General features: G+C 36.8%; 1 protein-coding gene across 1 annotated transcript in view; it reads left to right on the plus strand.

The window, feature by feature from the left end:
• LOC108969136 (carbonic anhydrase-related protein 10) overlaps window positions 1–17,138 on the plus strand; it is a 111,710-nt gene that overhangs the window by 47,114 nt on the left and 47,458 nt on the right. Inside the window, exon 2 of the mRNA XM_018933724.1 lies at window positions 8,630–8,680. Coding sequence (XP_018789269.1) covers window positions 8,630–8,680 — 51 coding nt within the window. The remainder of the gene's footprint in view (window positions 1–8,629; window positions 8,681–17,138) is intronic.

Genomic DNA, 17,138 nt, shown 5'->3' on the forward strand with positions numbered 1-17,138 from the left:
CAGACGCAGTAAATTAACTTAATTAAGTGCTGCTTTGGTGAAGTGGCAGCCGCCAAGTCGCTACAACAACATTGCTGGTGCTTAATGTGAATGAGCTGCGCTTTTGGCTGCAAAAGCCTGAGCACGGCTGGTTACCGAGCGGTGAATGCGGTGCTGTTGGTGTTGATATGCCGACATTAATGTGTTTTTCAAAGTATTTGCCGCTGTGCTGTGCAAGTGTGCTGATGTTTGCGTTTGTGTTGATGTGGGCAGTTGCCACTGTTTGTTTTTTTTCGCATTTTTTTTTCATTTTTTCGAACTCTCGCAGCTTAACTTTGCATTTAACTGCGAATACGAATGGCTGCACTTTGTCAAAGCAGCATATTCGGTACAAATGCCGGTGCGCAGTGAGTGGAATGAGTGTGTTTTATTGACCAAATTTTTTTCGGTGCCAATTTTTTCACCTGGTTTAGTTTACGGTAAATTTTTTCTGCCTTCGCCATTTCCTCTTCTTTAAACTTGTTCATTAAATCACTTTATTTGCATTTCATCTGCCGTGATGTAACCAACTTAATGATGCGGCAAGTTGTCTGACTGCAAATAAGCAATGTTAGAACTTACTTTACTTTGGTCTCGGATAGAGCAGAGTTGCAATTAAATTTTAGTTTGCAATTTCTAAAAGCAACTTTGGCCAAATAAATATTCGCAGCAGCAACAGCGCGCAGTGCGGAACATGGCTCAGCGAAATTTCATTGCATTTCGTGCGCTTTGACAGGCGCCGACATGCGTTTCGACACCTTCTGACAGGCGCACGACTGGCATAAAGGCATAAAAGGATTATCTACTCGCGAGCACCGCATGAAAGGCTGCAATGAAATTTGAAGAAAACGCAAGAGAAGCGGTGAAAGCAAGAAACTTCTTTGCGACACTGGCATTTATGGTGGAACATACTCACAGCCACTCGAATGGCTCGTCATGTCTGCTGGCAGCTCGGCGTCACGTGGAAATGCGCTGAGTCATTGAACAAAATTTTATGCACTCCACCAGAAAACGAAAGTAAGCAGGCACTGGCGCTGCACATAACTCTCAGCGTGTATACACGAATACAGAAAAAATCAGCGTCTAAAAACTTGACGCTGATGTTATTACTTCGATTTCAACTTGTTGGCATATTGCTGCAACAACAATGCGCAGCGTTAAAAACGAACCAAGAGTGGCGCTGTCACTATGCCGCGCAGCTAAACTGCTGGCACGAAAGCCCAAGTCTCTGAAAAAGCAAAGCATTTACCTGAAAGCCATTTTTTTTTTGAAGGCGGAAGTTAACAAATTACGAAACGATTGGCGTGACTTGAGAAATGGGCATGAAAATGTGGCGTGTATTACTAAAAATACGAAAAAATACAAGAAGCAATATTCATTCATCTTCTATGCTGTTTTCAAATATACTCTCTATGCGTATATTGTTTATCTGCTGCTATCTTAAACTTTTCCTTATATACATCTGTCACATTTACTTTTGTAATTTGTTTACGCACTCATTACATTTAACAACATTGACAACAAAAACATTGCAGTGAAATAGCGAAACACTCGGTTAAACTTCTAAATCAAACCACTATTTATTGCTTGAGTGAAATTCATGTGCGCAACTTTAACCCGCTAAACGTAGCTTACTCCCAACTCAAGACTCTTCCACGGAACCACCGATTATGTATTACTTCGTGGGAGAGACGCTACATTTAAGTCTCCTCTATTGAGCGGACTGACGGACGCCTAATCTGTTGAAAACATCTCAGTTTTGTCGTTATGCCAGCATACGCTTCACTAAGAGCTTTGTATTTCTCAGTCACATGAGTGTCATTAAATTATCGACATTAAAACAACCACCGAGTGTGGTTTTAAGTTTTTCCCTTGTATATGAAAAGCGGGGAAATAAAATAATATATGTATGTTCAAAGCCTTCTACATACTCATTGTGGAATCTGTAAAGGTTGCTTCTAAATAGCCAATGTTGACTAAGTATCGGTCAGATGGAAATCCAGGTCTCCATGTCGTCTGCACGAGTGAATGTTCGGAATAAGTCTGTGAGTTCTTTGTATGAGAATCTTTGCCGATACTATCAGCAGCGTCGATTGATGTAATTGGGAACGCACTTATTACTCCAACTGTAGAAAGTTTGTGCACTGCTTTTATTTCTTTAGCGCAAGCTTTTATATTCACTGCTTTTGCTACTAAAAATTGCGTTCTCTATTCTCATTTGGATTTCAATATTACTCCAAAATACTTCAGCTGCGGCTGTAAGGTAATCTCGCACTATGGTGAGTTCTATTCGTTCTTCCACCTTCCTGGTGCTTATGAGTAAAACTTCTGTTTTGTGCTCAGCCTTTTCCAGACTCACTGAAGAGAACCATTGGCGTAGAAAATTTAAGCACTCAATGCATTCATTTATTAGGTCGACTAATAGTTTAGCCACTGCTACATCCATGAGATCCTTCACATATGCTATTACAATCTTCTGCCACTTACTGCACATCTCGCAGTATCGACGACTTTTCGTAGTGCGTCAATAGTGGATTTTTGTTTATAAAGCCGTATCGTATATCTGATAATCCGCTGGCTTCCTGGATTGCTAACTCCAAGCGGAGTTTTGTATTATATTGGGTCGTACCGATATCGGTACGATAAAGATCCTTCAGCGGGTTTCTTTGGTTTTAGCAGAAGAACCAAAAGCTGTGTTTTCCACGAGTCGGGAAACACCTATTCGTTTATATAATATATTCTGTAAACTAACAATATATCTTAAGCATGTTTGAGGTTATAAAAATAGAAGAAATAACATGACGAAGTAAAGATGACAGCCAAATTCTTGGTTTAGGTTTTTATCAGAGAAAGTATGCCAATTCTAAAGCATTGTTGTAATTTATTAGGGAAAATTTATTTTGCACATTTCTAATTGGTCGGAAAATGTACTTAACTCACTATTATTATCAGCGTAGTCTAATAAAGATTTATGATCAGCCTGGTTTCGTCACTATCGTAAGGAAATTTAGTACCTTGTAGTGCATTCCAGTAGATGGCTACCGTCACAATTTCATGCGGTTCGGGTTTACGCGTGGATAAAAAAATGGAACAAAAACAATATCGGTTGGGGACTTTTCACCATCGGTGACGAAAGTGAAAATATGGGTGAATGTATTTCAACTTGGTCGCACATCGGTTTAGTGAGCCAGGCCCAGCTGCCTCGAAAATGGTTACAATAGAGGAGAACCCGACAAAGTACATGACTTCGTATCGATGGATCACCGATTTCTATAAAGACTGTGTGGATAAGATTCAACATGAAGTATTAGATGCAATAGATGTCCGATTTTCTATCCTACATCCGTTTTCTATCTTTCATCCGTAAGACCACATCTCAGAAGTTTATTAGGGTTCGAAAGTCAATTCTATGTAGACGCTGCGTCACAATCCGGATTATATCGATTGATATATACCAGAAACTAAAGAACAATTGAAATAATGGACTTCATCAGAGCATCAAAAGAAATCAAAGACCGTTCTATCGACCAGCAAGTCACAGTTTTCTGGAATTCAATAGATCTAATCTACAAAGTCGGTGGAAGGGTAAGGGAAGGAATATTTTTGCAAAATTTACTTCTTTTCATTAAATACACATACTACATAAACGAAAAATACTTAAATCCTCACATAAACAGATTAACTTATTTCAGTTCTAGTTAGTCAGGTGAGAATGTTGGAGATCCTGCAAGAACAAATAACGGCATGGGTGCGCCTGGGTCGTCATCCATTCTTGAGAAGTGCTTCATTTCCACTATTTTCCACCGCTGCTGTGCTATTTGCCCCATCGGGGATGTCGTTTCGCAATTTCATTGCCTGCCGCCACTGCCTTGGACGTTGTCGGTTTGTCTTCCGCGTGCTTGTTACCCAGCTTTTCAATTATGTCCCTGTAGTTCCTCTTTTCCAAAGGTGCCTTAGGTTCGCTCTACTCCTATATGCGATTAGCATACGATGGATCCAAAGCACCATACCAGTGTGACCGGCCGACTTCATCTCCCACCGACGTTTGGAACCTTACATCGCCTTCAAGATTATTAATATCAAACTACAATTGTTGTTAAATACCTTTACATGGCTATAAGGAACTATTGAAACCTTTTCTGTTGGATTCAAACTTAGCCTATTGCCTTTGCAGATTTACTTATACCTATAATTCGTCTAAAAAACGAAATTGTGAAGAGTATTATAGATGCAGTGCAGCCAAAGTAAATCTTTTTAATTATTTCTTTATGCAGCTACGACTTTAAAGTTTCCAAAGTAACAACATTGGTTTATGAATAGGTTTAGAAAATTTAATAATAACGGTACTATCTTTTTAGCGCATCAATTCCAATAGAGTGGCCATCCGAAAAAGCTTCCACACAACCTCAGCTTCTAATTAAATGAAGTCAAAATTTTAACAGTATGAGTAAACTCCTTTTAATGACCCAAATTACATCACCATGGACAAAACTGCTTGGTGCAATTCGCCAGAGTGCATATGTATGAATGTCGAACAAACTGCAAACAGGTCATTTCCATTTTCGCTACTGCCCACGCTTACCTCTACTCGCCATTTGTGGTGTATGTGGCGGCGTTATTTGCCTTCTTTGGCCAACAGTTGCCAGACGCAAGTGTTAAACCCTTGGCGGCCAATGGGCAATGTGGTTCTGGGCAGCAGCTGTTGGTTTGGGCGTGAGAAAACAGCAACATTAGTGCTGACCCTACTTCCGCCACCATCCATTTTATTATATTAAAGCGAGTGAAAATTGCACAATAATATTGCAAAGTCATGGGCAATGATTGAAATTAATGGATTTCTAAATGTTTCAACTAACCCTACGCGCTACATTTTTGGCTGCCAATATAACTCGTTCGGCGTAATATTTTGTTGTTGCACACACAGCTACTGCCTTCGGTTGGTTATATTACCACAGTCGCAGCATTGAACTTTACACTTTTCCATTTCTCGTTCTCGTTCATAGTTTTCACTAGTTTTACGTTTATTCACACCCTTGTAAAATAAGTCCAACTGCAATTTTGCTTCTCCCCCGAATTCCGTTCACCCCCGCCAAAGTGAAATGACTTTCAACACTCCTCCTCAGCAGTTTCAGCAGCTTAGTAGTTTTTCGGCACAAACCGTCGAAGCGCAAATATATATTTATGCGTGTAGTGTATGCGAGTGGTTTGTGGCTTCGTTGCATAACTGCATAGTGCGATGATTTCGGTATTAAATTTCCTTTTAATGTTATTGTAGAAAGCCATTCATGTATGGGCGTGCTACACTGCCACAGACCATTTACGATCGTTCGTGTTCGCTTGTACAGTTTTTATTTGTATTTATTTATTTTTTTTTTGTCAGCTTTTGGAATTGAGAACCTGAGAGAGAGTGGCGTGCGGTCCTACCCCCTCTAATAGTTATTGCATTTTCCGCTGGTCGATAGTCTTGGTAAATGGTGTTATGCTCTTATAGTTATTTGTTACTTAGTTATTGGCAGCGCTGTTGTTATTGTTATTGTTGCCGTTAGTATTGTACAAAGTTAATGTTATCTCGTGAGTGGTAAATAATGCATTTAGTTTACTAAATACTTAAAATGAAATTAATGATAGTGAAAACTGAACCACTTTTAACAACATTCTCACACATATACATTTATATATAAATATACTCTATATACAAAAGTAAAAGTGTGTACATCGTTGGCTTAAGCTATTAAAGCAATTTCGTAAATTTGAAATATTTTGCACATACCTTTCGCACAGTGAGTGAGCGTAATTATTTAATATAGCCCAAAAAAATAGCATACAAGTGCCGTTGAACAACTTCCATCGCATGGCTACGAGCTCAATTAATGTAATTACTAAAGCAGCACATAACTTTCAATTAAAATTTAATATAATTTAGTTCACTCAATGTGCATAAAATTGTCAACTTTTGTACTCACATCAAATCCGGCAGCTGAATAAGCGACAATGTACGAGTAAAAATAATATGCTAATAAAAGCTGCATCTGAATTGAAAATATACAGTTTTGTCACCTTAAAAACTGTCAAAATAGTGTAATTTTAATGTAGTTGTGGTTGTAGCTTACATACAACTCGAATAAATTATTAAATTTTAAATTGTTTAAACATATAAATATGAATTAATATATTGAGAAATGTAGTGTAAAATATTAAGTTTTAATGTTTCAATATCGTACTATGTATTATGTATAATAATATACATTGCGACGAAAAAGACCCAGAAAAGATATTTCAAAAAAAAAAAAAAAAAAACCTATTTCGCTAAATTGGTAGGACTGTCATTAATTAATGTGCCAAATATGAGCGCGCCTGTCAACCAGTTTGTTTACAGCAGCTGTTTGAGGTACACCTTACTATAGTATGGCGATTTTTACAATAGAATTTGTCTCAAATTTTGCATTTCTAACCGAATAAGTTGCGAAATCGTAGCGAGTACTTTATAATACTTACTTACCGTGATTCAGTTGTATCGAAAACAGCCTGCAAAGTCGGACGAGCTATCGTTAAAGACATCCTCTAGACGACCTTCGATCTCTTCAACTGAGGAAAATGCGTTCTTGCTCGACTCGTATCGATAAAGCTGAATTTTTTTCGAAAAGTGTACCGTAAACAAGTATCTTTGGATATGCTTGATCTTTGAATTCCGATCCCCCATTCATGCAAAGCATTATAACCCATAATTGGACATGGGCTTGTGGGTTTGGTATGCAAACAAGTCAAAAAAAACTAGAATGGATCGAAAAAACGAGAAAAAACTAAAAAAAAAAAAGAAAAGTCGCTGAAAAATTAAGTTGATGCTGCGTTTTATTTTGATATTTTTTTTTTTGGTGCATTATGAATTTATTCCAGAGGAACTGACGGTAAGGAATTCAATTTCTCAGTATTGAGGCGTTTTCATGAGAACGTCCGTCGAAATTGCGGACGAACAATTTATGGATTTATGGATTTTAGCACCCTGATCCATGGTTGTGAACGAACTTAAAACCAAAAATGCAAATTATATCATCGATCACCAAATCACCATTGATATTTTCTTGTACCTCAAAATGAAACTACCGCTCCGTGGAATCCGTTTTCAGTCGATCGAAGAGATAAAACAAAACTCGCGGAAGGAGTTGAAGGTCATCACAAAAAGTGTTTATGAGAAGTGTTTTCTCGACTGGAAAAATCATTGGCATAGGTTTATTGCACTGGTAGAGATTACTTAGAAAACGAAGAAATAAACATTGATGAATATTTAAATATATTTCGTTTTTTCCGTGTACTTTTCACAATATATGCTGTATAATACATGTTTGGCCTCTTTGCAGGGAATATCAATATCGCTTTGTATAATATTATGCATAACTTCGTATTTGGCATATACTATATTCACATTAACAGTTTACTAAAATAGCTGAAGTTTATTGGAGCTAAATTATAATTAGAATGATTGTTTCGTAATAATAAAGCTCTTTAAATGAATTTTGACTGCATTTGATTAAAATTTGAAGCTTTCGATTTCAGGGAGATATTTGCACCAAAAATGAATTGCAGTCTGAAATTATTTTGTCAGAGTTACACAAAAATATTCAAACTGAATTAAATCGAGTTAAATTTCGTTGAATTTCGTTGAATTGTTTCCACTGGTTCTGTTACTTTGTTCCTTTAAAGCTTTTCATTTCAAGGTATATGGTTTTCTTAAATATCTTGTAAGATTATCAAATCTTAATTAGACATTTTTTTCAAGTAAAATGTTTTTATAGCCTGCTAACTCGAATAATCCCAAATTGTTCAATTATATTTAAGAACTTTGTTTGTTGTTGTCATAACTTTTACATATTTGCTTTCAGAAATTGTACATTAGTGTATCTGTGGTAAAATTTCATCAACCATTTCCCGCAATTTTGAAATATACATTCAAAACTCCCTAAAATATTCTAACATGTTGACTGCCAATGTATCGCCGGTGATAGATGCCTAATCCAAATGTATTTTTTTGCTTTTCGCCTTGGAGTAGATTTTTGTCGTGATCATCGGTGATACACCGGCAGAAAAATGTATAAAAATAATACTCCATGTAAGTATTTTATACCCTATTAGGTACAAAATTTACAAATTAAAGAAGGAGACGTTGGAGACGTAAGATACGTCTGTCTGTATATATGTGAACTAGTCTCTCCGTTTTTGAAATTTTGACCTGAAAATATTCACACTTCCTCTTTTCCCCAAGAACGATCGAAATCAAGTGCTTGTATGAACATTTTTTTCATCTTCACGAAATTCGGTAACGGTTATTGTCTAAAGCATTAGTGCAAACGCTGAAGAAGGAATTTAACTCTTGTAAACAATATTTTGTATTTATGAAGGGTTCTATGTAGTATTTTTGTTTAATGAATTCTTGATTATGCAGATTTTTTTTAGTTGCATGGACTAGATAAATAAATTCTTCTTTTCAGTTCATTAGAAATTTTCAAATAGGGTATAAAATATTACGTAAACTTAATAAAGATGTATAACTATTACATTTCCTTTACACACCTATACAAAAAAGTAAATATGCAAATCTCTCTTTTTTTATTTGCAGTGATATTGGCAGTTAGTTGGGAAGAATGGTGGACCTATGATGGCATATCCGGTGAGTAAAAATAACTGTAAATAATAAGTTATTTAGTGGTATTTATGATTTTAGAGATTACGTAAAAGCTTAATTTATTATTTCCAATAGTCGTTACAAATTTATATAAAATACGTTTTTGCCGTAATTGAAATTCCATAGTACTAAAGTAAGCTATGTTATTAATTATGCTTGCTAATACGTTGAAATATGTAATAACTATACGTCACTTCATAAAATTGTTTAGTTATTTCGAATATATCAATTATGCTTTGGTCAAATGGCCAACATTTATTTCCCAAGGCCGCAGTTGTCGTGGCGTATGAGTAACCAATTGAATTTATAAGTACATTTTTTTTTCTGATAAGCCATTTATAGTATATTAATATTAAAAAAAATAGTATTTCATTATATAATATGCTATAAATTGCCTGCCAGAAAAAAAAAACATTTATAAATTCAATAGGGTACTCATACGCCACGACAACTGCTGCCTTGTGAAATAAATGCCAGCCATTCGCCCAAAGTTCTTACTGCTGACATTTTTATAACTGGTAATGCTTGAACTGCATTGAACTATCTACGCTAAGAGTATTTCTAATTTTTTTGCTAGCTCATGCAGTGAATTTTAAATGCATAATTTTAGTAACCACGCCTAGTTACACTTTCATTTCCACAGAGAAATAACTCTTTCGTCCATTAACGCCCTTTTTTAGTAACCCGCTTTGAACGTGAATTAAGATCAAGGCAGCCAAATTAAATTTGTCAAATAATATTTATAAGTTTCTTCAACCACGAAAATTATGAAGATGGTCAGAAAAATGAAAAAATATTGGGCACGATTAACACATAAAAGCAATCATGCAATTTCTAGCAAATTATGCGTGAAGTTTATGCAGGAAATGAAATGAAAGAAACGCATAACAGAAGCGAGCGCATTTCGGCTACATGATCTACGTGCGTGAGCATTATGTATGTGTGTGTGTATTGCTAAAGAACAGATGTGAACTGTCAGCACATGAGTGGCTATGTAGATAAACGAATAACCCGTTTCATAGAAATTTTTAAACCAAGAAAACATTACACTTTTCAACGAAGACTTTTTTGAAATTTATTTATTTTTTTTTTTTGAGTTTCATCATGAAGTTATCAATTAATATACCGCGACTTTCAATATATAAAAAAAAATCTTCCGAAGAGATTTGTTTATATATGAATATATCCAATCAAATAAATATGCGCATATACATAATGCCTTTTGTAATTTTTAAGAAAGAAGACAATATTATAAAAGTTAACTGCAGAGTGACTTTGCATTCATTATTTACACACTAGCGATTGACTCAGCCCTTCAGCGTATTTACTTTTGTTTTATAAATTGACACAAAATGAAATCACAATCCTTTACCAAGCCTTGCTCTAAAGCGATTACTAATAGCAATTGAATGAACGATTTTAAAACTCTTCCTTCAGAGCAACTGAAGTGCAACCAAACGCCTTTTGAACATGTAGACAGCGCGAAACTGATGCACTTGCAACGGAATTTATATTGGTGTGTTCAATATTTATAGGAGTGTCGTGCTCTGGCAGTTGGATTTCGGCGTACGTGACTGTAGTTAAGTTTGTGTGTGAACGTGAAAGATTTCCTGTGACTTCCGGTTCAGAAGTGATAAATATGACACTCACAAAAACGCGTTCTGTTTGCATTGATATTGCACCGTCACGCTCACTCTTCTAACGGTTTCTTTATATGTTAAATCTGTGTTCACCATATAAATTAGGGTGGTTAATTTTTTTACAAAGCTAACAGTCAAAACGAAATCGAAATAAATTCAAAACTGGTAGAACTCACTAAACTTGGCACAAATAGTGCCCTCAAGACATTTTAGTCTACACCTGAAAATTGTTAAAATAGGACTTTAACCAGACGCCAAGTATTTGAACTTCACCGCGTATGACTAACTTTTTGCCGAAAATATTGAGATATATTATTGAAATTCGTGGAAAATATTTCACTGAAATAATGTACTCTTTTGTCAGTTCAGTGTGCTAGTTTAATACAAAGTGGCAACACCAATTTATAAGTATTATGTCGACTTGCTTTTGAAAGTTGAAAGAGTGTTAAATTGTGGTCTGCATCCGAACTTAATAGTTTCTTTTTCAATGATGGATTAGAGAGTTCAGTTTATGGCTTTAAAGTTTCTAATTTAACTTTCCTGATTTCTTTGAATACTATAGAACGTAAATATCAGCATAGGCCTCATTTATTGACACAAATAATATGGGCTCACCCTAAAGTACAACTATGTAAATGCATTTATCAAATATTTCCTCCAACGCTGCACCTTTTCAGTTTTTGTTGCGCACTATAAATACAAATTGTATTTATTCAAGCTAGACAAACAAATATTTACGTTCCCAAGTGTTTCCGTCAACTCGTCTTTTGATAACAGTAAAGTTGAAAAATCGTGTTACCTGTCAGCTAAACGTCATCACATATCGCTTTGATCTGTGTTCGATATTTACAAGATAAGCTTTATCAGGCATACTGGAATGTGGTAACTGTGTCATTTGAATGTTCAAGATTTAGCTTGAGGATGGAGGCATGTGTAGAAGTTCACGTAAGTGAGGAAAGTACTCTGATTTCCATTGGAAGTAGCAGTGGTCAGAAACGATTCTTTTACATATGGCTCAAGCAGCTCATGACTTTCCGTCTTAGAAGTGGCCACTGGGTAGCCAAAGAACTTCCGTTTGAAAGCGAGCCAAAATGAGAAGACGAAACATTCCCTCCACAGGGTTGTGCGCTGGGTTTCGGACCGACCACGTAAAAAACGCCCCCAATGGAAAGGTTTAAAGAGCCTCGAATAAGAGACCTCCCTTTTCATGACGACCATGGCAAATTAATTAAGGCTTACGATTTGAGTGCACTCACCTTCATTGGAAAGTTGCCGCTACCCCACTGGTTGATGTCCTCGTTAGACTGAAGATTGACATCAACGTCGTATAAGAAATGCGATGGACGGAAATAGGACTGAAATGAGTATGTCCTTGTGGCATTTACGAGAGTGGCCATTTAAAGGAGCACAATCTCGGTGTATGATTTATGTTGAGAGAGAGCCTCCTTCGGCGAGTACTTTCATTCAAACCGGTGAATGAACGTTTAGCCACAATCCGCATCAAAGCGAAGTTCCTCAACATATCGAGCTCACGTCCCGCCGAAGAGAAGGACGCTTGTAGCGCACCTATGAAAGCTGTCCAATCCTACTATAACGTCAAAATCGTACTTGGCGACCCTAATGCCAGAGGGAACAGAGAAGGTTGTGACAAAGGCAAATTAAACTTCCATGATGAAACATTCTCAAATGGGTTGAAGCTGCTCGACTACTACGGGGATCGAAATATGATTATCTAGGTTAGTACTAGGTTTAGCATAAGAAAATTTATCAAGCTACTTGCATGTCTCGGGATCGAATCTTGTGATATACGAAAGATAAATTTTAAAAATCTAGTGTTTAAGACATGCGAACGCTCCAAACATGGCCTCTGACCACTAACTGAAGCTGCTTATGTACAGTTTGCTTTCGGAAAATGCAAAATATCAGCTATTACAATGAGGAGTGTCGCAGCGGACAGAAAACAGACTACCTACCTCACAACGTTACAATCGACCACAACATGTGCGGGATGTGATAGATACCAGGAGTTGAGGAGGGAAGCGAGACGCAAAGGAGAAATGCGTGAGTACAAAGAGCTTGACAAGCTTGCGTTACATTTAAAAATTCTAACAAAAAGGCGGCGACTAACAGAATGTTTCAAGACCGCAGGATATTCTTGTAGAGCGCCCAGGGGTGATATAGTGACCGAAGCCCAGAGCATACTGAAAGTATAGAGGGAAGACTTCTACAGCCTGCTGAATGGCCGTAAAAGCATAACGATAAAAAAATGTGAACCCGATTCCCCAATCGATGACGATGGAGCAGATGTTCCATTGCCCGGCCATGAAGAAGATCGGATAGCAATTATTAAAATGCATTACATAACGATTAACTACAGAGGTTAGAAACAATAAGAATAAGATGACATAAAAATATATGTAAACAAAAGTCGCAAACAAAAATATATGTGTATATATTTATGTATAAAATCGTAATAGCCGCGTTTAGAGGCATTTGAGCAACGCAATGCCGTCATTTTGGTTTTCGGCTTGTCTTTTTACTCATAGGAATTCCGATACTCTCGCACAAACTTTTTGAGAAGACACCAAACGCCATAACGACCCGTTCGCAACTTTGCGGCCATTCAAGAGATATAACTACTTTTGATATTGCACATCACACCTAGTCACACCCCCGCTACAATGCTCCGTGACTTGTCACCTTCGTTTGATGTTGTTTGCTGCCTCTAGTAGCAAAGTTCTAAGTGCTAAATTCCTCTGCTTCGAATTGCCACACCTGAGGCGTATGTACCGTCGCGTGTGGCAGTACGTGTGAGTGATACTCTCACTGGCATTATTCTTTTTATACCTGTTAGCACTATATTTCTTCGTTTGCTGCTTCACATTTTCTTTCTCAAAAAGTATCCTTTGCAATTTTCTGCTGTGCTGGCATTTACTGTTATCACTATAGCTTGCACCATGGCACCTGCGTTGCGTTTGCTCAACTCGTATCATCGATTCAAACAATCGCATCTCCCTTCCTTGCTGATTCTTATTCAATGCTTCTCCCTCGATAACGGAATAGGTAAGCGTAGTGCTGTTGTTGTTGCAAACAGAACAGATTTTCCTTTTCAAATGTAAAAACTTGAATTATGTTGTAAGACTATTATGTTGTGCCTCTTTCTTACTAGTTCTTCATGATAATAAAATATTTATCGTCTGGTTTTTGCAAATTCTCATAAATACTCATAAGAATATAAAAAATATTTCAAAACTCTTATACTAAGCAGCTTAATATGTATTTCACGAGAGATTCGATTAAAAGGAGACACCCATTCGCAAAATTTCTAAATGTGGTTACCCCATGCAAGAAAAAATCGTATGTTATATCTAAGTTAGTAATAAAGTGAAAGTGTATTAATCTTTTAAACACCAAACCAATCAGAATGATGAGTCGATTTCATTTCCTTAAGTTCATCTGTTTACGCAAATCTATACAACCCACAACTTCTGTGCCCAAAAAGTCAAAAATCTACTCATATACTCTTAAAATGGTTATAATAATATTCGACCAAATAGACCGCGACCAGCACGCAGTGAAAAATATATGTATAGCAGCCGTGGGGTGTAGGAGTCGATTCGACGCCGTTCACAGCAATTCAGACTTACGTATGGAGCGGCTCAGCACATTTTACTTCGAGATCTTCAATTGAAAGCGTAAAGAATAAAACTTATGCAAGAACTGCAGCCGCTTGACCTTCCCAAGCAACATTGCTTTGCTCTATGAGCTTTTGAAAAGTTCCAAGAAGGTCTGCGGTTTTCGAGCCAAATTTGGTTCAAGGATGAGGCCATTTATGACTAAATGGGTATGTAAACACTTAAAGCTACCACATTTGGGAAGAAGAGCAGTCTGAAAAGATTCAAGATCTACCATTTTATCCAGAAAAATTAAGATTTGGTGTGATCCTTGGTCCATAAGTCTCCAATAATTATGTTGGTAGAACGTAGCCGTCAATAGCGACAGTTATCGCGCCATGATAACAGACTTTTTGATGCCTGAAATTGAAGCACGTAATCTCGGCGACACTTGATATCAACAAAATGGCGCCACTTCCCACACATCGTATCAATCAATGGATTTATTGAGAGAACACTGCGGTGAGCAGATAATTTCATTTACATGCTTCTTCAAACTCCCATATATTACATAAGATGATCTCCGGTCTATAGCTGATTACACCGAAAATGTCAAACAATTGCTGCTATATTTAGTTGAGAATCCTTTCCTTGTAATGCCGTACATATCTAAGATATCGCAAAATATGATGGCGCAACTGGAGTAAGTGTAAATAGTTTTCCAATTCTTATAGTTCTAGTACGACGAATTTCCATATACCGAGTTAAATATAGAGTTGAAAAGCAAAGTTAACCAAAAGCATTAACCATTAACGTACTTCATATTTTTGCTTCCCGCACTGTATCACCAAACCCACATTTTCTCTTCAAGTATTTTGCACAACGAGTTTTCGAAAGTACGCAAGATATAGATACGTCACGCATCGAAGCAAATAGATTGAGGCGAATTTGTAAACCATTCATGCGTATATTGACCCCACGGAACATGAATACATAGTAGTGCGCGCTGTTGCCGATAGCAGCAAACGAAGCAAAGAACGCACAGTAAAAAAAATGCAAAAAATCGTGGAATCAACTCATACACAAGTATGTAACAGTGATAGTATCAGCTTAATAGCTGATGTTGACGGCGACACCAAACAATCACAGCAACCCAACAGCTTTTGTGTCGTGGCAAAAATTAGGTGACTGATGCAGTCACATCGCTATAATCGGTACGACACGATTTCTGCGAACACCACAAGCTATACTACTACCAGCTATTGAATAAAAACAGGCGGACAGGCGGGTTTGGCAGCACTTAAGTCAGTAAATCCACCGAAAAACACACTGAGTTTACGGTAAGAAGTGGGCTGAAGACTTTGAAGAGCAAAACAAAGAATAACTTTAAAAATCAAAACAAAGCGTTCAAAAATATAACAACACAAATTCAGACAATGACGTCGCCTGCTGTAGGTTGCGCTGAGTTGTGGTAAGATAAGTTACATGATTGGGGATAAATAGGCGCACAGTTTTAATTCGGGTTCTAGAACGGAATGTTGTTTATAGTGCTTAATGAAATGGAATGAAAATATATAAATATATTTATAGTACTTATTACTATGCTAGTGAAAAAATGTGTATCCTAAAAAATTCTTAGAGATAAAAGCTATAGAGACAAGAGTGCTGGTGGTTTCGTACGACATAAGTGTGTCAACATAGTATCCCCGAAAAAACGTGTAGCAACTTAACCAAAATTATCAAAGCAAAACACACTATTCACTAACGAACAATACATGGTAATATGCATAAAACAAGAAATAAACTGAGAAAATCGCTTCATTAGAAATTATGATATTTTATGGCACCTACATTTGGCAGAACCAAGAGTAGGTTATGTAAACTTTACTCGCTGATCACCAAGAAGGGGAAACCCACTTGAACTGACTCACCAGATTTTATTTCCATTTCCGCTAATTAACATGAAAACATGAAAAAATAGTGCAATGATTCTTGCTCGGCTTTTTCCAATCGACTTGTGCAACTGGCATCCTATAAAATAGCCAATTAGAGCACCTACAACTATGGAAAGGTAAACTTTTCTGAAGAAGGTTAAGAGCTCACTGGGACTCTTGCGGTTAACCTTCAACCAGAAGGATCTGGCGAATTCAGAAGCATTTACAATTAACCAGAGATTGCTATGGTTTTTGAGACCTATTCCTGTCCATTTCTATCAGAGCTACTGAGACTACAACTTTCTGCAATCCCGTTGTCGCCAAGCACCCGAAGTTGTTTAATAATGATGAAAGTATATTGATGCTTGATACTCATTTGCTAGTATACTTTAATGATTTAACTTGGAAAACACTGCAATGGTCCGAAACCCGGAAACTTGAGTAGTGGTTAACTCTGAACAATATTTTTCTTCTCATCTTTCTCTGCCGGCTTTGATACTTCCATAAAAAACTTCCCTTCACATATGCTTTCACCCAAATTTTTCAAACAATGTGCTTAACAATAATTCTCATGTGTAAACTTACACAGTTATCGCAATTTTAGGGTCGTCCAAAATCATTCAATAGTTTTCCAACAATTCACAAATGAGGTTGTAAAACACAACCCCAACAAACCATGAAAATAGTGAGAAATGAGTCACTGATATTCATAAATATATATAAATATTTTTTTTTTTTATAGTAACCTACTCCCAACTCATGTATTTCCCACGGAATCAACTGATTAAGTACTTCTTCGTGGGAATGATAAGACATATAAGTCTCCACTATGGCACAGACTGACTGACACTGAAGAAGTACGTGTTCAGAGTCGAGTCTTCTGTTCCCTCTGTACACTTTGGACAAAACGAACAAACGTTGTGATTTATTTGGAACAGATACTTTCTAAAGCATTCATGACCACTCAGTATTTGGGTTGAGTGGAAATATAGGTCTCTATGTCGTCTATCTATCCTTTGGACGAGGTTTACCACAGCTGCTACCACACTGTAAAGCTCTTGGTTCTATCTGCTTTAATCTGCCTTGTGGACGGCTCTGATAACGAGTATAGTCATGTTAAGTCCCTCTGTTTTTCAGCAGCAACCCTTGATATCGTACATACATTTTATATGTTTTGAGAGCATATGCATAGTGTTCCTTAAATTTTAACTCAGTATAATATTTACGAGCTACTGAGAGGTGTGTATTTCGTATA

This window comes from Bactrocera latifrons, unplaced genomic scaffold (genome assembly GCF_001853355.1).
Source record: "Bactrocera latifrons isolate USDA-ARS-PBARC rearing strain unplaced genomic scaffold, ASM185335v1 scaffold_0, whole genome shotgun sequence".
NCBI classification, from domain to species: domain Eukaryota; kingdom Metazoa; phylum Arthropoda; class Insecta; order Diptera; family Tephritidae; genus Bactrocera; species Bactrocera latifrons.